The 21,863-nt window shown below is 43.2% G+C and overlaps 1 protein-coding gene across 6 annotated transcripts; it reads left to right on the top strand.

The window, feature by feature from the left end:
* The first annotated feature begins 23 nt into the window (after window positions 1–23).
* Window positions 24–21,470, top strand: fam189b (family with sequence similarity 189 member B). Of its 6 annotated transcripts, XR_009789026.1 has the most exons (15): window positions 24–1,518; window positions 5,409–5,465; window positions 8,907–9,014; window positions 9,149–9,265; window positions 9,352–9,459; window positions 10,522–10,682; window positions 11,817–11,916; window positions 12,019–12,091; window positions 14,015–14,327; window positions 15,239–15,576; window positions 16,810–16,851; window positions 17,082–17,257; window positions 18,508–18,654; window positions 19,727–19,879; window positions 20,060–20,197. XR_009789026.1 is itself a non-coding variant. In XM_061776842.1 (14 exons), exons 1-14 carry the CDS (start codon window positions 1,285–1,287, stop codon window positions 20,303–20,305), a joined length of 2,220 nt encoding a protein of 739 aa, XP_061632826.1. In that variant the 5' UTR covers window positions 24–1,284; the 3' UTR covers window positions 20,306–21,470. The 6 variants fall into 6 exon arrangements, 5 of the variants coding, with proteins under 5 accessions (XP_061632826.1, XP_061632828.1, XP_061632827.1 ...); XM_061776842.1 differs by lacking the exon at window positions 19,727–19,879 and having other exon boundaries at window positions 20,060–21,470; XM_061776844.1 differs by lacking the exon at window positions 19,727–19,879 and having other exon boundaries at window positions 18,541–18,654; window positions 20,060–21,470.
* The last annotated feature ends 393 nt before the right edge of the window (window positions 21,471–21,863 follow it).

A 21,863-nucleotide genomic window follows, 5' to 3' on the forward strand; every position in this document is an offset into this window, starting at 1 on the left:
AAGGGGCTGCTGCTGGAGCATCGCTTGGGGGTCTATCTGTGCACGTGCCTGATGATCACACTGCGATTGAATGGCGAGCTGTCCAGGGTGTTGTTTTGTCATGCAATCTTCATTTGCGTTAGCTGTAGTACTTCTGCAACAAACTCTTGTCTTTGTGGACCTTATTTTGTGCACGGGGCATTATCATGCTGTATGCCAAGTATGGAACCCTAAAGCTTTTTTTTTTATTTTTATTTTTTTTTTTTCTCGAAGCAACATTGGACATTTTTTTTTATGGATATCCCCAAAACAAAACGATGATACTTAATCATTTTGTTTAGTTTGGTGTTGCATATGCTGAAGCTTGTTGCTAGCCAACTATCGGCCGGGCCCTTCCTTCCTTCCATCCATCCTTCCTTCCTTTCTTCCTTGCTTCCTTCCTTCTTTCCTCCCTCTCTCCCTCCCAGCATCAGCACCCACCTCCTCTGCCGCATCTCACGCACGCTTTACGTGCCTTGTCATCACGCACTGGGACAGGTTCGGGCTTCCATCTCGCACGATGCTTTTCCAGCGCGGAGGCGCATCCACGCAAGCAAACACGTAGAGGCGTTTTTCAAGCGTGGACTTAAGATGGTGATTTAAAGTGCGGCGTGTTGCTAAAAATGTATCTTGTGGACGGCGGAGGAGGGTGCAGTGAGCTAAACGTGGACGTGATGCCCGCGTGACTGCGGGGAGGCAAAGCGGTGGCACACCAGGCGGACTTGTCAGCGTTTGATCTCCGTGAGGTGTGCGTGGAGCGTCTCCTTTGGTGCATTTTTCCAATCGACGGCAAGCCGGTTCGCGTTGACGAGGTGAGAGATCGATGTGCTTTTTCTCTCAGTGGTCCAAACAGAAGGTCGGCTGATGCTCCGCACGGGAGGAGAACACACACAGTCGAGCGGCCCACCAGCTGAGAGAGATGCACGTCTTTCCATTTTTCTTGTTTTTTGCCTGTTTGACAACGCGAGGCCTGCTGCTGATTGCCGCAATGTCACCAGCGAGAGAGTGGAAGTAGGAGAAAGAAGGAAAGAAATTCAAATAAGCGAGTAAAAGTGTCAATATGAGCCACACAGAGGAGTCTCATTGCAGGAGGAGGTGCTGTGAGCTGTATTGACTTATGCAGCCATGGCTGAGACAGTCAAATGAGCTGTTTGTGTGCTTCATTCTCAACTTTCTGCTGACCAGGGTCAGAATGTTCAGCCAGCCTTGAACTTTGCCTCAAGAACTATATATTGAATCCCAACCTCCTCCCATCACATCTCCAATATGCCCTCGCCGTCCGACTCCAGCAGCGTGGCGTCGGCTTCGGGGTCTCGCGGCTGGTCGGACAGCCGTCGGGGCATCTCGGGTCGAGGCCCCGGGGGAGCGCGGTTGCTCCTCTACCTGGGTCTGTGCCACCTGGGCCTGGGCGCCATGGTGCTGGCCTTCTCCTTCACCAGCATGGCCTTCACCTCATCTGCTCGTGTGAGGCAGTCCTGTCCCTTCTGGGCTGGATTTTTTGTAAGTATAAAGCAACTCACTGCATCATTCTCTACAATGGAATCTCCAACTTGAACAGGTGATGCTGGTTGACTCAAACGACGAATGACGTAACCTGAATAAATCTGTTCCCGGGTCAAACTGTCACCGTCATAATACCTTTACAAGGGGTCCTTAGTTTATGAACGGCGAGCAACATAGTTTACACAGCGGTGTAATCGTATAAGAATATGTTGTTTTTCATAAAAATACAGTTGTGCCTCTACATATATACTTTTAATTACGTTCCAACCTCCCAAAAAGACTAAAAGAATCTTTGTGTTTCCAGTAAGGAAAATAGCATTCTATAATATTGTATTTTATAAAACTATCTAGATAGAATGTTAGAATTTGTGCATCATGATTAACACTGGTGAACACAATTTTTGTCGAGTTAGGTCTGGCAGCTTTTTTTAACAAATGTTTGGGTGTGAAATCCAAAACTGATCTCAGTTTTTCTCTATCACGTTAAGTGTTTGAACTATAGGATCCCCATTTTCTTAGAAAATATGAAAAATCTATGTAAATAAAACACTAAGATGGAATAGTTGCAAGCTTTGAAAACAAAAAAAAACAGCATAAAAGCAAATAGAACTTACAACGGTATGCCTATGGTTACAAGGTTAAGCAAAAAGCCACCACAAATCTCCTTAATTCCTACTATGCTAGCTTTCTGTATGCAGATATTGATAGTACTGACCTATCGGGAGCTGCACACACCTCTCACCGCACTGTCTCAATTGTGACTGCACAAACAAGATGCCGCCTAGATGTAGATGAGTCCAATCGTAATCAACTGGCAAGTCTTACTACAGCTAATCTGGAGGGTACACTTGACGTGCTAGAAAAACAACTGGCTGCAATGTTGGAATCAGCGTGCGAATTTTAGTTTTAATCAGCATAAAACTCGAACTCAACAGTAAACAAATTTCAAATTGTTCCTCAGTGTAAGTCATTGTAGCTCCTCTTGGTGTGTGTGACATGGCCGCATAATACCGTCATGCAGGCAAACGAAGATGTTCACCACTACTGGAAGTGACTCAGTAATCTGCAGTAATATTAGTTGTTTTTCACAGAGGATAAATAATATACGCCTGTGAGTATTGTAAGCTTGTCGGTCTACATGTGTTGACGCACCATTTGTATTCAAATATCCATTGCTTCAAGCATTAGAACACCGCCTCATAGATGCTATTCATTAGCCCATCTTTGGTGCTTCCCATTATCTGTTAGCATCAAACTAGCAGACTTTTGAAGAATTTGTCAAACTGCAGCTTGTTGTGAAGTGAGTTGAGTTGCGTTCACTGCCACCATACTGCGCTTGTATCTCAAATTTCGGCACGCAAATGAAAGCAAAAACTCAGCCGAAGGACAGCTCGTATCTCGAAAAACCTGTCAGGTCACCCGTTCGGACATGGGAAGAGTTCGGTGAGGTCATGGAGAAAGACTTCCGGACGGCTTCGAGGAAATTCTGGTCCACCATCCGACGTCTCAGGAGAGGAAAGCAGTGCACCACCAACACTGTGTATAGTGGGGATGGGGTGCTGCTGACCTCGACTCGGGACGTTGTGAGTCGGTGAGGAGAATACTTCGAAGACCTCCTCAATTCCACCGACATGCCTTCCCATGGGGAAGCAGAGTGTGGGTTCTCTGAGGCGGGCTCTCCTATCTCTGGGTTTGAGGTCACCGAGGTAGTTAAAAAGCTCCTCGGTGGCAGGGCCCCGGGGGTGGATGAGATTCGCCCGGAGTTCCTAAAGGCTCTGGATGTTGTGGGGCTGTCCTGGTTGACACGCCTCTGCAACATCGCGTGGACATCGGGGACAGTGCCTCTGGATTGGCAGACTGGGGTGGTGGTCCCCCTTTTTAAGAAGGGGGACCGGAGGGTGTGTTCCAACTACAGGGGGATCAGACTGCTCAGCCTCCCTGGTAAGGTCTATTCAGGGGTGCTGGAGAGGAGGGTCCGTCGGGAAGTCGAATCTCAGATTCAGGAGGAGCAGTGTGGTTTTCGTCCTGGCCGTGGAACAGTGGACCAGCTCTACACCCTCGGCAGGGTCCTCGAGGGTGCATGGGAGTTCGCCCAACCAGTCTACATGTGTTTTGTGGACTTGGAGAAGGCGTTCGACCGTGTCCCTCGGGGAGTCCTGTGGAGAGTGCTTCGGGAGTATGGGGTACCGAACCCCCTGATACGGGCTGTTCGGTCCCTGTACGACCGGAGTCAGAGTTTGGTCCGCATATCCGGCAGTAAGTCGGACTCGTTCCCGGTGAGGGTTGAACTCCGCCAAGGCTGCCCTTTGTCGCCGATTCTGTTCATAACTTTTATGGACAGAATTTCTAGGCGCAGCCGAGGTGTAGAGGGGGTCCGGTTTGGTGGCCTCAGTATTGCATCTCTGCTTTTTGCAGATGATGTGGTTCTGTTGGCTTCATCAAGCCGTGACCTCCAACTCTCATTGGAGCAGTTCGCAGCCGAGTGTGAAGCGGCTGGGATGAGAAGCAGCACCTCCAAATCTGAGACCATGGTCCTCAGTCGGAAAAGGGTGGCATGCCATCTCCAGGTCGGGGATGAGATCCTGCCCCAAGTGGAGGAATTCAAGTATCTTGGGGTCTTGTTCACGAGTGAGGGAAGAATGGAACGGGAGATCGACAGGCGGATCGGTGCAGCGTCTGCAGTGATGCGGACTTTGTATCGGTCCGTTGTGGTAAAGAAAGAGCTAAGCCGAAAGTTGAAGCTCTCAATTTACCGGTCGATCTTCATTCCTACCCTCACCTATGGTCATGAGCTGTGGGTCGTGACCGAAAGAACAAGATCCCGGATACAAGCGGCCGAAATGAGTTTCCTCCGCAGGGTGTCCGGGCTCTCCCTTAGAGATAGGGTGAGAAGCTCGGTCATCCGGGAGGATCTCAGAGTAGAGCCGCTGCTCCTTCGCATTGAGAGGAGCCAGATGAGGTGGCTGGGGCATCTGATTCGGATGCCTCCCGGACGCCTCCCTGGTGAGGTGTTCCGGGCATGTCCCACCGGGAGGAGACCCCGGGGACGACCCAGGACACGCCTGAGAGACTACATCCTTCGGCTGTCCTGGGAACGCCTCGGGATCCCCCCGGAAGAGCTGGATGAAGTGGCTGGGGAGAGGGAAGTCTGGGCGTCCCTGCTGAAGCTACTGCCCCCGCGACCCGACCCGGATAAGCGGTAGAGAATGGATGGATGGATGGATGTTTGGGAGATTTTGATCTAGTTTCGAAACCAAGGTTTGGTCATCATTCCAAAAGTTATGTTTGGCGCAAACACTACACTGCTCATCACCAAAAGAAAACGTTGCCCACGGGGAAGCAAGGTGGCGGCAGGATCGTGCTTTGCGACTGTTCTTTCTTCAGCTGGTCAGTCTGAGTCAAGGAGGAGGGAATTATGAACAGTTCCGAATATCAGTCAGTGTTAGCATAAAACCTTCAAACTTCTGCTAGAAAGTTAAACAAATAAATGGAAAACATTAGGAAAAGTTTACTAGAACAACTGAACTTTATATGGGATTAATCAGAGGCCCTTTCAATAGTGGCATTTGTGTGCTGACTCCCATTTAACATCTGTTTGAATGTAATTTCTTAATTCTGAACACATCCACATCCCCAGTTTTCAGAAGGTGTGTACACTTGTGCAAGCACATTATGTCAGTTTTCTCTTTTCACTTGCCCTCTCATAAAGATTTCAGGTTTTACAGCTCACATTCGTGATGGACAAAGTTTTGAAATTACTTATTTTGGTCTCATGTTTTTTATGTGACAAAAATGTGGCAATTTAAACAGCGGTGTGTAGACTTTTTACATCCACTGTAAGTAAGGTGGTGGAGCGTGTGTTTATTTGTGTGTATCTTTGTTTATAGGTGGTGGCATCCGGAATAGTTGGCATTATCTCGTGGAGGAGACCTTTAACACTGGTGGTATGTCTATTTTCCTTTTGTACGTTAGAGAACAACTCTTTTCACATAGATGTAAGACCACTTGCAGGGGTTCGAAGACCTTCGCAAGCATTGGGAGAACATACGAACGCCACCACGGGAGGGCCTGAGCTGAGATTCAAACACGGTACCTCTTTCCTGCAAGGCAGATGTGCTAACCACGAGCCTGCCATGCTGCCAGGAGAAGAAAACATTTATATTATTTGCAATGATAGTGATTTATAAATAAATGTGAAGTAATGTGACTCTTTAAGAAAGAAATGTACACCGGCTGATGCTATGATGCTAACAGAGTGAAAGTGTTAGCTCGGCTAACGGCTAACCACAGAACATTTTAAACATCTCTTTTCCGTCCAACAAAATGAATCTGATGAGTCTGGAAAAGAAAGCCCCAATAACATGAAAAACAACTGTGAATATTCTCGTTTGAAACATTCACCCTGAGTGTTGACTTAGCCAAGAGTGCTCATGCTATTGAAGCTCCCAGCTGTTGTCTTTGCAGTTGCCGGGTAATGAAATTGCAAAAAAAACTGACTGACACCCTGTCACAGTCTTAAGAAACAAGTTCGCCTTTTAGACGTAGGTCCACAAGAAACTCTTCTTCCACTGTTCGCATCCAGCCTTACCCTCCTTAAGGAGTATCCATCCATCCATTTTCTGAGCCGCGTCTCCTCACTAGGGTCACGGGCGTGCTGGAGCCTATCTCAGCTATCATCGGGCAGGAGGCGGGGTACGCCCTGAACTGGTTGCCAGCCAATCGCAGGGCACATACAAACAAACAACCATTCGCACTCACAGTCACACCTACGGGCAATTTAGAGTCTCCAATTAATGCATGTTTTTGGGATGTGGGAGGAAACCGGAGTGTCCGGAGAAAACCCACACAGGCACGGGGAGAACATGCAAAGTCCACACAGGCGGGGCCGGGGATTGAACCCGGGTCCTCAGAACTGTGAGGCTGACGCTCTAACCAGTCGTCCACCGTGCCACCCTCCTTAAGTAGTAGCTACACTTATCAACAGAACCACAAGAAAAAATCCATTATTAACCTCACATTACCTTAAAGGGGACATATTTTGCCAAACCAACTTTTTCTACTATTTAGGATGTAATACTGTCTCTATGGTGCCTCAGTAAACGTGAAATATGAGAAGAGCTCTGCCTACCTCTCCGCTCTCGAGCCAGCGCTGTCGACATAACAAACACGTGTGCTCTCACAAGTGGGTCTTCTACACAGAGGAAAAGGAGCGGTCTTAGCCAAATATGGACAAAGCGGATACAAAACTGGGTCAAACAGAAAAAGCTGTCAGAGGGGTGTTTTCTGGACACCCATATGACAATACCAAGGTGTTTTTTTTAATGAAATTGGCACTTTTATAATAAGTCCATGTTAGAGAGTCACTAAATTGGTCGATTTCAGGGTTTTTGTGCAACTGGAGCCAACATTTTCTTATATTCATCAGTTCTAAAGCGTCTTCTTTTCAACACTCATTGTTTTCTGCTCCTTTGTCCACAGTTGCCTTTTAGTGGCGTGTCGGTTTTGTCGAACAATTGTGACGTTTGTCGCACTTTGATGACGTACGCGTCGGATGCGCGCACCGTGAACCATCCACGCGTCTTCTCTCGCGTCGGATACATATCCGATTTATAGCCACATATGAAAGAGGCATGGGTCGGATATGAAAAAATTGGAATTATACTGATCACATTGACATGAAAAAATCAGATACGTCACATTGGGCAAAGAAATCAGAATTGACCTGCAGTGTGAACACAGCCGTAGTCCCAAGGTGTGGGGTTCGAATCTGTTGCATGTTCTCCCCGTGCCTGTGTTGGTTTTACTCACGCTTACTCCCACATTCAAAAACATGCATGTTATGTTCATTAAAGACTCAAAATTGCCCATCGTTGTGAATGTGAGTGTGGAAGGTTGTTTGTCTAAATGTGGTTTGCGATTGGCTGGCGCCCAGTCCGGGATGTACCCCGCCTCTCGACCAAAGTCAGCAGGGATATGGATAGACCCTAATGAATGGTATAGAAAATATATATATATATTTTTAAATATAGCTAGAAGAGACAGTGGGCAAGTGGTTTGATTTCACAGGGAATAATCAACAGGGCACTTAGTCCTTCCGATGGATGTCATGCAACGGCACTTTTTTCTTTTTAATAGACACCATAAACAACAATTGAACGTGACAGTCCACACGAGGGGTCTTGTATAATTAATCGATCTGGCAACCCCTTGCAGATGGATCCTCTTGTAGGTGTAAATTATTGATACATTCCTGTAAAATATGGCTTACATATTTGCAAAGATATTCCAGGCTGCAAATGCATTTGTCTGAGCCCTGGAAGAATGCATGTGCTTTCATGACTATGTTAAATGGATAAAACATTCATGATAGCTTCAGTTTGGTCCATATTGACATTATGATGCTGCATTATCCCCACCCAAAAAAAAGCAGGCAAAACAGGATGAAAGCTTTTTTTTTTTTTTTTCCTGCATCAGCTACAGCCAACCTAGTACTGTATATAAATGGTAAAGAGACCTTTGATTCACCATGTGGACAAAAGTATTTAATTTGATGAATTGGGACACAACAAAAGTACTACAGGAAAATGGGCCCTAATATTAAATTACACTCCCTAGTTGCATCTAAAGCAGTTTTCACTTATCTGAGAAGACTTTCTTCAGGACGACATGGTGTCAGTGGGAATTTCTGTCCAGTTATGAGGGCTATGACATTTTTTCTTACGCCGGATGTGTCGCCATGCAAAAGTGCACATACCCCATGTTGTGGGTTCTGTGTATGAGGCATGGCCTGACGAATGCCCAATCTTCTGTGTTGCTATTTTGCAGGATTGCTGTGTGAAAGAGGCTTTAGTTCAGAAGTGGACTGTCATTTGTGTGAAAGGGCAAAATAGATTTTTAAAAGTGACAGATGTGACTATTAGATGACGTAAAAGGAAAAAGAAAAAAGTATATGAATGTTAAAACTGGTAAAATTGTTTATTTTAATAATACAATAACAGTCTTGCATTATTTGTGGTGTTTAATGGGGTTCTTTTGCACCAAATTCATCCAAGCATGCCTTTATAGACCTTGCAAATGAGTCCAAGGGGGAGAAAAAGTCATGGTAAGATCAAGAATTAAGATTCAGTGCCAAGACTTTTGTTCATATCAACTATCCTCATTATGAGTTCCTCAAGCCCTGTAATTCTTTTAATGAATGTCAGAGCTTATGATGTGAAACTTTTGGCATTATGGTGTGGTAGCATTTATTGTCAGTCTTCAATATCATGTGAAACATACAGAGGGCTGAAATTACTTTTCCCAGAGACCACTGTCACAAAAAAACAATACATACAGCAAAAAAACAAGACGAAAGAATAAAAGTCTGGCGCCGCGTCCTTCCACAGGTGTCTCTGTTCATGCTGCTGTCTGCAGTGTGCGTGATCCTCAGTCTGGCTGGCTCTATGCTCTCCTGTCAAAATGCACAGATGGTCAAGTCCATGCTCACATGCCAGGTACAAACACGACGCAAGGCTCATGCTAGAATGCCCTTCGAAACAGATGCGCCATGAAACTTTCCAGGAATAGATTTGAGTTTGGGTCTGACAGTTCTGCAGTGCCTGACTTCACACTCTTTCTCTGTGTGTAGGTTGAGAATGGCCGATGCGTGTGTTGCGCACCCACTGAATCCTGCTCCAGCAAAGAGGATGGAACCCTCGTCCTCAACCTAAATTCGGACTGCCACTCAGTCAGACATCAACTGAAGGTAAGGGGGGGATACAGCTCCCGATTGTGGTTGTTTTACACATTTCCAGCTCAAAATTGCTGAAAATGTTCTATACTGTTCTACAGGACTTGTTGTTTAGCGCATGTGGTCTTAGCATTCTTTCCACTATCATCTGCACTCTGTCCACGGTCACTTGCAGCATCCACATTTTCTCCCTGGACCTCGTGCACCTGGTGAGTGCACACGCAGACACTGAAGATAAGACCCAAATGATTCATATCCTGACCAAGTTTTGAGTATTTGGTAGATGACAGGTAATGGTGCAAGAAAGCGGCCTTTTACATTCAAAAGGATCCTTCTACTTTCTCGCAAAATCTCGATCAGGGAGTCTCAGAGTGTCGTACTGTTTGAAGTACCACCTCCCTCTAGTGGTACATGAAAGAATCACCACCTAAGTGCGGTTTAGTTGTATTTAACTTTTTGGTTCAATACATGCATTTAATCTGAAAGAACAGTTTGGTTTTAAGCTTTTATTTAGGTACAATTTGTATTTAACTTTTATGTGCAATATATTTTTATTAAATTGTTATCACCGTAGTAGTTTTATTTCCCTACTGTATATTCAAGCACAGTGTTCAAACTCTGTGCAATGTTGCAGCGGCTTGATATTAAATATGATTAAAAGATTTTGTCTAGTTTTTTATTAACTCTTAGGCCTAACGATACTTGGTACTTGGAGAGGCACATAGTTTTTTAGGACCACTGCTCAAGATCAATCTAATTACCTACACATTTACAACATCCGGATGTAGCAGTATTTATTGAGAAACAAGATGGATCATTTCGATTTATTTATATATTTTTATATTGTTTTAGCTTTGTCCAAATTAAAAAAAAGAAAAAAAAGAAAATGTCATTCTAAAAAGTCTTATATTCTTTTGGCATGTTATCATAAAAAATATTTTTTATTGGTTTTATTCTTCCCCCAATAATATTCAAACTTTATTCTCATAAGAAGACAGGTTTTTTTCATGTAATATTTATTGATTGTATTCTGATTTCATTCTTGGCTCCCCAAAAGGCTCAATGGGGTAACAATAGAAGATATAATAGAGAGTGTTTAATACACTGTAGCTCCAAACAGAACATTGATCACTTTTTCACTTCCTTGTGTCATTTTCAGCTAAAAGATACCCATTCAACAAGGAAAAATGCACTTTAACTCACAATTTGGCCAGGGTATGAACCCTGTTGCATATATGTTAAACATGCTTGCATGCATTACCCCCACCTAGCTGGCGCCTCATCGTTCTCGTTCCGTCAACCCGGAATGCACCACGCCTCAGGACGCCTTCCTGACCAACATCATGGACTTCGAAGAGTTTGTTCCACCCATTCCGCCACCCCCTTACTATCCTCCTGAGTACACTTGCAGCTCTGAGACAGACGCCCAAAGGTAATAATGGGAAAACAATCAGATTATCATTGTGGTTGTAGTTTGCTGCGGTGTCGAAACTAAACATGAAGAGAATTGCATGTTGTGTATGTAACCAAACCAAATCTAAAGCAAGTCTGTTAGCTTAATGCTAAAACACCATGCAAAACTCTATAGACAGGCTAAGGAAACTAGCATTGATGTTGCTTAGTTATAACCCTTTAAGTAACGGGTATTTGAATACAAACATTGCAGCTACCCATGAAGAAAGACTATAAAAATCCTTACAGGCATATTTTCTTCATCCTCTGCAAAATAAATGACTAATATTACTGCAGCCTACTGAGCAGTTGGTTGGTGGCGCAAAGGAGTCGCACAATGAATGCATGAATGAATGCATTTCATTCTTTACATTCTATTTGACGATGTCATTACTCTATGTTTTGTAGTGCAATAATAATTCATTCATTCATTTCCCGTACCGCTTCTCCTCACTAGAGTCACGGGCGTGCTATCCCAGCTGACTCTGGGCGAGAGGCGGGTTACACTCTGAACTGGTCACCAACCAATCGCAGGGCACATATAAACAAACAACCATTCGCACTCACATTCACACTTGCGAGCAATTTAGAGTCTTCAATTAACCCACAACGCATGTTTTCTGGATGTGGGAGGAAACCGGAGTACTCGGAGAAAACCCACGCAGACACGGTGAGAACATGCAAACTCCACACAGGCGAGAGTAGATTTGAACCCGGGTCCTGAGAACTGTGAGGCAGATGTGCTAACCCGTCACCCACTGTGCCACCTTAGTATAATATTGTAGAACATGATTTTTCTCATTAAAATACACATAACATTTTTTGTTGGTGTTTTATTGGGGTCTGGATCGTATGAATGGCATTTCCAATCATTTCAGTGGACAATGGTGAGTTGAGAGTTGGTCTTATTCTCAGCGTGGTCATGGAGTGAATAAACTTGTAAGTCAAGGTACCACAATAGTGTTATTATTATCTTTCTAAAGGCACAATATTTGACACAGATCTCATTAGTTTATTCAGGTTTCCTTAATGTTGTGGCTGTTGAGCATATATGCTGTCAATGTTATAGGAAAATACTGAATGGAATAAATAATTGAATATTTTTCATGTGGAGTATCACCTACAATGGCTCCATGGAGAGCCCCATTCCGCTCTACCCGACGGACTGCCCTCCTCCTTACGAGGCCGTGATGGGACAAAGAGCTGCCAGCCAGGTGAGCGTGACTGTGGATAGATATAGCTTTTAGTATATATTTTTTTATATACGTAAGTGGCACTTATAGTGGTGCTTTCGGTGATCTTTTGTGTTTGTCAAGGCAACAATGTTCGACCAACACGGTGTTGAGCTGTCTGGGGAGCGAGTGACTTCAACAGCTTTTAGCGGAGAAGGTGAGCAATGATTAAGGACATATGGTATAAAATATAATAATGCAATCAATTCAAGTCTGTCAATTGAGTGTTGATTGATGATTTCCTGAAGCAGTCGAGGCAGGCAAAACAGTAAAGTGTTGTTGATTCAGTCTCAACTAGTTTGCTTGTTTGAAGAAGTCAACTGGACATCAGCTATGGGATGTTGAGCTACAGCCAAGCTATGGCACAACATGTGTGGGCAACATTGACATGGAAACAGGAGTTCAGAACATTCACAGAGATATTCTTGCATCCCATGTTTAAAAAATACCAATTAATCAATTCATTGATTATTGATTTTCATCACAATTAATCAAGGAAATGTAGCCAAATGCTCATTTGTTGTTCTAGTAGCATTCCGGTGTTTCAAAACAGAGCTGTAACATTAGTGTTGGCAGCTACAGTAAATGAGCCTCTGTGCCTCTCACTCTTACACAGATCCAGTTCTTCTACTGCTACACCTCAGTTTTGTAAAGGTCGGTAGTATTATGTTTCTGAGCAGTTAAAAACAAATAGCAGGGCATAGCAGTGATAGCAGCAATTTTCCAGCCCTTCGATTTCAGTGCAGAAGAAGCAAGCAACAATTTTGAAAATGTGTTTAGAACAGGGGTGTTACGGTTCACGGTGCAGGAGGGGACCCAAGAGCAGATACGGAAAGGCAGGTCAGAATTCAGAGGGGTTATTTAGTTCAACAAGTGGCCGCAGGGTGAGGAGACTGGGACTCTGGCAGGTGGCAGTGTCTTGCGGTGGGAGTTCTGGGTCAGGTGACGATTTCAGGGGACAGGAGTGCAGGCAAGTAAAGAGGCGTGGAGATTTCGGACAGGAGTACTGGCAATGAAGGTTCTGGACAGGAAACAAAAGACTGATTAGGATACTGCGTACAGTAGTAGTGATCCGAGCGAGACGCGACTGACAGCGTGACTGCTAAAGTCGATCTGGCGACGAGGTGGAGTTCGGGACTGCCTTAAGTACACTGCTGATGATGATGCGTCGCAGCTCTCCAGCTCGTCTCGTCCCACCTGCACAGACACAGACCAAACACAAAGTGTAGTTCAGGGTGCTGAGGCAGCAGCCCTGACAAGGGGTGTCAAACTCATATTTAGTTCAGGAGCCACATTCATTCCAGTTTGATCGCAACTGGGGCAAACCAGTATATTCGTGGCCTAACAAGCTTTGAATAACGACTATTCCAAAATGTTCCCATTGTTTTGGTGCAAATAATTACAAGTACATTCTGAAAATATTCACATTCATTGATTATTATCTTGTTGCAAATCATATGAGCAATTTAAAATTTCTTAACAAAGGTGATTGCAATTTCAACAATATTATGAACCATTTTTTTCATTTACACATGTGCTACTTATACATCACAGTTGATCTATACATGTTTTATTATGTACCTTTTATAAAACAAAATATCTAGAAATTAATTTAAATGTAGATACATTTTCACATCTATCTGGAAATCTTGACCACCTCAACTGACTGACATAAAAGCGTTCCACGGACCCAACCTCATTTGAACTGAAGCTGTTGACTGACATTTTGCAATATTATTGTGTCTTAAAATATTTCGACAGTAGGTATTCATTTTCACAGAAATAAAATGTAGCGTCTGTGCGACCTCCCCTGGAAAAAATTAGAGTAGAACAGACTACAATACACGAGACTAAAATAGAATAGAATAAAAGAGAGCAACAACAGTTACTTTTATTCAAAAATTTGAAAAAAAAATATCCCCACAGGCCGGACCAGACCCCCTGACGGGCCAGATCTGGCCCGCGGGCTGTAGATTTGACAACCCTGTATTAGCATCAGCTAAATTTAAAATTTTCATAGTTTTTGAAAGAATGCTTCACAGAGTTCGACACATAATATGTCCTTCATTCTTGTATTCAGTCTCCATGGACAGTGGATCTCTGCTCATGTCAGAGATTGTGGACATCCCAGATGATTCGTCCCCATCCGAGGACTCCTGTCTGTTGGAGGTGGCGCTGAGGAATCAAGGCGGCAGGGCCAACAGGGCGGCCAGCAGGGCGGCCAGCGAGGCGAGCGACGGGCCGGACAGCGGAGCGGAGCGTCCCGGCCTCCGTGGTCCTCGCTCGCAGACACCGGAGAGCCCTCTGGCAGGAGGACCCAGAGCCAGACGTTTCCTCAGGGGAGAGAGGTCCAATTCTTGCTCTTCGCCCAGTACTGCAACCACCACATACAGGTGGGCAGATGGCCATCTTATTTGGTACACCAGCAAGATCTAATGAGATCCAAATGCACAGCTCGTTGAGCTTACTTTAGTCGTAGTAGCCTGCAAAAAAAAAAAAGTATATATATATATATATATCCATAACAGACAACTTAAAACAATGATATTTCAAAATAAATTCCTTTTAAAAAAATAATCAAAAATTAATTTGTCAAACATGTTATTTCTAAGGCGGCACGGTAGACGACCGGTTAGCACATCTGCCTCACAGTTCTGAGGACCGGGGTTCATATATCTATTAATTTAGAGTAATAAACAAACATGAACAATTAGTTCATCAATTATGATTTTCAAATTTTCTATACATTTAAATGTAATCAAATATTTTTATATATTCACAAAACCCAATAATGCACTAAGACATTTTCATCAAACATTCTATTACCTAATTTATATACAATGTATTTATTTATTTACCTATTCATTCATTCATTTATCAAAACATGCAATAGATGTGTACTTATTCAGTCCCTACTCCTCAGTTTGGAGCCCTTGCATTTCGTTAGCCTAATAGCATATTTGTCCAAGTCATTTCCATAAAAACAGAAAACAAAAAAAAATCAAACGAACAAGAGGAGTCAAGTTGCCTCAATTGAACCTTTGTGGATAACTGAGAATTTAACACAGACATACAGAAGAAATGAAATTTTTAGCAAGCATGTTGGTATTTTTTATTGATATTGTAACAGTCACTTGAAAATGACCTAGGCAATACGGCTATTAGGCAAACAGATTTAGAATTTGAAGTGCAATGTGCAATGTTGTTGACCCAATTAGCGTATGCTAAAAAGAACATTTGTATTACTATACATAGAGTCGACGGTGTTATTGGCAGTGTTATTCGCTACTGTTTGCTCCTCCAGGTCTCCAGTGTTGCGGCGCCAGGCCTCGCTAGCTCGGAGCTGTTCCCAGCTGGAGGCCGTAGCGGGGTCCGCCTCGCGCCAGAAAACATGCATACCGGACATCCGAGTTCGCCCCTCCACGCCTTTCCACCAAGCAACTGCCCGTGACTCCTCCGCTCCCCTTAACAGCGAGCAGTGTGTGGGTCAGAGCGAAGGACCTCCATTACACCGTCAGCCTCTGTACCTGCGACGACGGGCCGGGAGGAATAAGGGCGAGGGGGGCAGAAATGACAACGAAGACCTCCCACGCATCATGAGGTCACACAGTGAGCCAGGCCTCAGCTCCTCTACAGGTACAGGTAATTAAAGCATGGTGCTCCTAACATATTCAACATTTGATTTCCACACGAGTTATTGTTAAGTGTCCTTCGGTCCCTTAAAAGGCACTGCATATATTGAAGCTAATTTAATTGTCATCATCAGCAGGAGTAGTCGCATTAATAATACTAATTGCATTAATAATACTAATTGTTGCTTCTTTAGCCCAAGCAGCCATATTTGGTAGTTAAGTGGGCAGGGGCACAATACACATGAGAGATGTAGGTGTTTTAAAAGTTTTAAAAGGTTTCAAAACCCACACATTTTGTCACAAATGCGGGAAATGTGGGCGTTTCAACAACCACACTTTTTTCAAACCTGCAAGGAATGGTGGGGTTTCATCAGCCAAACTTCCTGGTGAAAGATTTCAACAAACACCCACACTTTTTGTCACACATGCTGCTCATGTGGAAGTTTCAACACCCACACTTTGACAGGTGTAAAGTTTTAGCACCCACACTTTTCACTGTGAAAGGGTTCAACACCCACACTTTTTGTCACACCTGTGGGGAATGCGGGGATTCAGCACCCAAATGATTCCCTGTGTAATGGTTCATCACCCACACTTTTCTTGGTGTAGGGCTTCAACAACCACACGTTTTGTTGATTTTGTGGGGCCTGCAATAGTTTGAAAACCCACACTTTTCCCTGTAAAAGGGTTCAACACCCACACTTTTCCCAGTCTCAGGGTTCAATACTCACACTTTTTGTCATACTGTGGGGCAATGTGAAGGTTTCAGAACCCACATTTTTCCCGATGAAAGAGTTCACACCCAGAGTTTCCCTGGTGAAAAGTTTCAACATCCATACTTTTCTGTATGTCACAGACACTGGTGTAAGATTTTAACACTCTTCGTCACACCCGCAAGGAATGTGGGGTTTTAAACACCCGCACTTTTCTCACTGTGATTGCACTGTGAATAAGTTAACAGTTATTGAAAAATCGTGATAACAAATTTAGAAACAGCACGGTGGACCTAGTGGTTAGCACATCTCCCTCACAGTTGTAAGGTTTGGAGTTCTAATCTTGGCTTTAGTACCTTCCTTTGTAGAGTATGCATGTCTATTGTTTGTTTATCTATATGTGCCCTGCGATTGCCTGGCAACCAGTTCAGGGTGTACTTTTTCAGTCTAATTTCTTAGATTTATTTATTTATTTTTGTAAAACGATGGGTGCCCAATAAAAATGTGTCTTTTTGCCCTCTCCCCTCCAGCTGACTTGAGCTTTGGGTGCAGCAAAGCTTCTCCAGACATAGGTAATACTGGCTAAACGTATGCCACCTTTATAATGATCATTTCAAATGTGTTAGCATGAACATGAGGAGCAAATGACATTTTTCTGGATCTCTGGAAGATATTTAAGTCGCTTTCTGCTAATGACAAAAATGAATAAATGTGAAGTTACTTGGTGTATTTGTGGGGGTTGACGGTAAAAAAAAAAAAAAAAAAAGAAAAAAAAAAGTTACAACTTTTGTTTTCTCCTAAGGTCCGTCCTCTGAGGCGTTGCTGGTGCCCCGTACATCTTTGCCTCCAGCTACCGCTTTGCCAAGAAAAGACAACATGAAGTCCACAGATCCGGGCGTGCAAGTTCCTTCCAAAGCCCCACCTGTGTCCCCCCTGCGTTTACCCAGAGAATACCACCGCTCCCTTGGAGACCTTAAGGTTTGTCTGAAAGGCTTTCAAATATCTATACTCGTACATACAGTTGAACCTTGTATATAAAGTCATAATAAAACGTCTATAAAGCCCAGTTCAAATATCAGGTTTTTCTGATAAAAAAAAAATAGACCAACTTAAGAGGAAATAAAGATAAAACAACTGAGATAATGTTGTTGCGCAAGTGCGCACACCCTCTTGTAATTGAGCCTGTGGCTGTGTTCAGAAATAATCACATTCACACTCATATTAAATATGTTAAACATCCCTGCTTCTGATGAACTCCAAATAAAGTTCAGATGTTCTAGTAAGCTTTTCCCGATGTTTTTTGTTTTCTATCAGAAGCATGGATGTTTCGTACTAACACTGACTGGTATTTGGAGCTGTTCATAATTCCCTCCACCTTGACTAAGGCCCAGCTGAAGAAAAACAGCCTCAAAGCATGATGCTGCATTCAGCATGCTTCACTGTAGGTATGGTTTTCTTTTGGTGATGACCATTGTTGTGTTTGTGCCAAACATACTTATTAATGCCAGAAAGTTCATCCTTGGTTTCATCAGATCATAACACATGTTCCCACATGGATTTGGGAGGGTTCAACTGTTTTTTGCAAAATGTAACTGGGTTTGGATTGTCACATACAGTAAACTCTAAACAGCCAGTACTTGTTTTTTCATCAATTTTGGAGGGACGTCCAGTTTTTCGTAAAGTCACTGTTGTGCCATGTTTTCTCCACTTGATGACTGTCTTCACTGTGTTTAATGGTCCATTTAATGTCTTGGAAATTCCTTTGTACCCTTGTCCTGACCGATACCTTTGAACAATGAGATACTGTACCTCTGATGCTGTGAAAGCTCTCTATGGACCATGACTACAAAAATGTCAGGAAAAGCCTTTATTTGGGGTTAAGCAGAGGCACTTTAAGTGGTGATCGGTATGTGCTGACTGCCGTTTAACATGAGTTTAAATGTGATTGGTTAATTCTCAACACAGCCACATCCCCAGTTATAAGAGGGTGTGCACATATTATCTCGGTTTTTTATTTTTAGTTCCCCTCTTGAACTGTCATCATCGTAAAACGTTTAGTAACTGCACAGGCAATTTTAGGTAACGTTTTTTAATTCGTCATGAATTTCAAAATCTTGCATGACTACAGTCTATTTCACAGGTTCCACTGTACATGAAACTCCATGTGTCCTGGTTTAAGCTTTCATATTCATATTTCTGTACTGATCTTGTAACCTGTCTCTCGCAAGGTGACTCGAGTTTTGGTTGCTCGCTTCCTGCAGCGCTCCAAACGAAACCTGGCGCCATCCTCGGAGCACGCTGGGGGTGCAGGGCAGATACCTAAAAGGAGGGGAGGGGCCGAGGGCACCGCCACAAACCATCTGTCTTTGGAGCAAGTACGTCCACTCAATTACAGCCCACCTTATTCCCTCAAATTGTGGTCTCTCACCCTGTGACACGGTACCCAAAATAGGGGATATTGTTCTCATGGAGACATTAAAGGCTTCTTTATACTCGCGCGGGCGACGACTGCGCTGACGTCACTGCGGCAATCTCACGTGTAGTTTGCCTTTATACTGCGCTGTTTTGAAAATGTGCTGCAGTTAAAATTTTAGATTTTTTCACGTTCCACTTTGAATGAGTTGCACAGTGTTCTGGCTGTCAACTATATTTAAAAGAAATTAAAAATGAAAGAGAGAATGCTCTTATACTGTTCAACCTTGTCATGGTTTAAAAGATAGATTTGTATGGCTTTGGTCTTGTCTTGGTCTCGGCTTGTCTCGGTCCTGGTCTTGACTCGGTCTCGATTTCCAAAAGTCTCGGTCTTGTCTTGGTCTCGAGTTCTGGTCTCGGGCAAGTCTTGGTCTCGGATACTATGGTCTTGATCACAACACTAGTAAGCTTCAGTAATATTAGTTGTTTTTCGCCAAGGATTTAAATATATATATATATATATATATATATATATATATATATATATATATATATATATGTATGCCCTCTACATGTCTTGATGCACCGTTTGTGTTCAGATTTTCATCGCTTTAAGCGTTATAACGCCGCCACATAGATGCTATTTGTTAGCACCCCTATGGCGTTTCCTGTTATTTGTTAGCATTAAGCTAGCAGACTTTAAGGCAAAGGTTTTGTGGTTGTTTTAAATACACAACCAGTAATTCTCTTTATTTTATGTTTGGTTTGACAGTAAACTTCAACTGGGGGTGGCATTTAACAGCTTGAAGCCTCTTTTTTGAAGAATTGTTCACTATCTGCCAAAGTGCTGGTTGTTGTGAAGTGTGTTGAGTTCACTGCCACCATCTAGGCCGAGTATTTCAAATGTTTGCTCACAAGTCAAAGCAAAAAATTGGCCGAATGACGGCATGCATCTCGAAAAACACGCAAGTGGAGTCACTCATATCTCAAGGCACCACTGTATTAGGTTCACTGAAAATTCTAAATTATCCATAGGTCTGAATGTAGGTGTGAACAGCTGGTTGTTTGTGCCATGAGATTGGCTAACAACCAGTCCATGGTGTACCCCACCTCTCACCCAAAGTAAACCGAGCCATGTTACTTCCCACCTGCAACCCAAATGAGGACAAGCACTATAGAAGACGCATGGTAATGTTGTTCTATATTATTCCAAAAATGAATCTGATAAATGTCTACCCCTGATCTAAAACACTCCTTGGCCACTATTTGCGGAAATACGGTCATTCCAAACGTGACATTACTTTATATTAATCATAATAATAACCATGTTGTTTTTGTACATCCCTGCTTGAAAAAAATACCGTTCAGGTTTGGCGGGCTCCTTGGAGCACCAGTCGAGGTCAACCCAACCACCACACCCACCAACGCACCCACCATCACTCCCACAGCGACAGCAGACACAACCGCAGGCACAGTGGCCGCGCCCTGGAGGGCATCCACCTGCGCAGCTGCGGGGATCTAAACTCCTCGTCCTCCGTGTCCGTACGCCGATTAGTGTCGCCTCACCTGCATCGTGGATCGTCGGGAGCACTCTACTCAGAGTCTGCACTGTGAGGATGAGGAGGTTGAAGAATTATTGAGTATCAGTCAGACATTTGAGACCTATCAACTCCAAAGTCTACTGGCCTGATTCAGTAGGTTCTGTACATCACTCTGAATAGCAGACTAGATGCTCGTCCGGCCTCATCAAAACAGTGTTAGCCAAGACCGACTTTCCATTCTATTGCAGCTTTCCCAGTGGAAAGATCCCGGACACTGACAGGCCTTCAAGCAATCAACATAATGGATTGCAATATGCTAAAGGACCTTTTGTACATTGTAGTTCAACACAATGGGTTGGCAGGTTGAATGATGATTTAAAAAATTATTTTGTCTTCCATGTAAAAAAAAAAAAAATGAAGAGACTGACCATGCATATTTAGCTGAGTGTAATATATGATAAGCAAACATGTTGATATTCTTTTTTTTTTTTTTTAGAAATTCTACACATCTGCTGCTCCTAACGCGTTTGCCGGCATACATAATATGAATGCATGTCTTGTATTCTGTATGGCTGGCCCCTTTGAAACATAGTTTGGTGTTTCTGCATGTTTTGCGACCCCCACAAACATCAAACAGGGTATATCACGTTCTTGAAATGTCTTTATTTGCATGGGTTGACACTTTTTCCTTTCGTCCACACAAAACATACAGGAAGTGTTAAAGGACAGATACATACTTTATGTGTCTTATAAAGTGTTGCAAACAAATATGTCTATGCAGCACACTCGTTTTGGTGTGCAATATGTGCATATCTGATTGTGGCTTTAGCAGTCAGATTGTGTAAGACAAATACAAGTTCATTGCACAGTGACTAACAAAATGAGTCTCTTGCAATAAATGCACATATTTGTAAGGACACTACTGTGTAGGGCTCACACTAAGGGCATCAATGTTTTTTATTTTCCCTTCAAAAAGTACCAAAGTGATGGTGACAATAATATCAACAACGGCCCATTTTGCATACACTTATGAAATTTGTTTTCAATATTATGTACTGTACAAGTATACACACACATACAGGCACTCTCCACCGAGATGTGTTTCTACCTCCTCTTGTCTTGCATTATTATTGCATTATGTCTTGCATTATTTATTTGGAGAAATGTTTATCTGTATGACAGGCTCTGCAGGATACAGCCTTAAAACCTGAATAAATTGTCTGTAAATATGAAACATATTTATTGGGCCCACTTTGTGAACTGCAGTTAGGAAAGTTGGGACTTAAAACACAGTGACAAATAAAAAAATACATTAAAAATGTTCATATTTTTAAAAAGAAACCCAAACCGAACGCTTATATTTTCTTTATTCATGTTTTCGTTTTGTTGATTTTTTTTTCCCAGTCTTCTTATTCTCTCGGTAAAACCAATGAAGGCTCACCATTTGGTTCAAAGTCGCCCCACTCCACTTGAAACCCCTCCCTTTTTCGAATTCTATTGGCCATTCTGTGTCAAAGCCCATCCTGGTTCGATGCAATCGACCAATGAGAAAGCAGAGTGTCAAATCGTACCTTTGTATTCCCCGCCCATATCCACCCGCCGCAAGGGATGACGGGAAACTTAGTTTTGCT

The sequence above is a fragment of the Phyllopteryx taeniolatus genome, chromosome 6, assembly GCF_024500385.1.
Source record: "Phyllopteryx taeniolatus isolate TA_2022b chromosome 6, UOR_Ptae_1.2, whole genome shotgun sequence".
NCBI classification, from domain to species: Eukaryota; Metazoa; Chordata; class Actinopteri; order Syngnathiformes; family Syngnathidae; genus Phyllopteryx; species Phyllopteryx taeniolatus.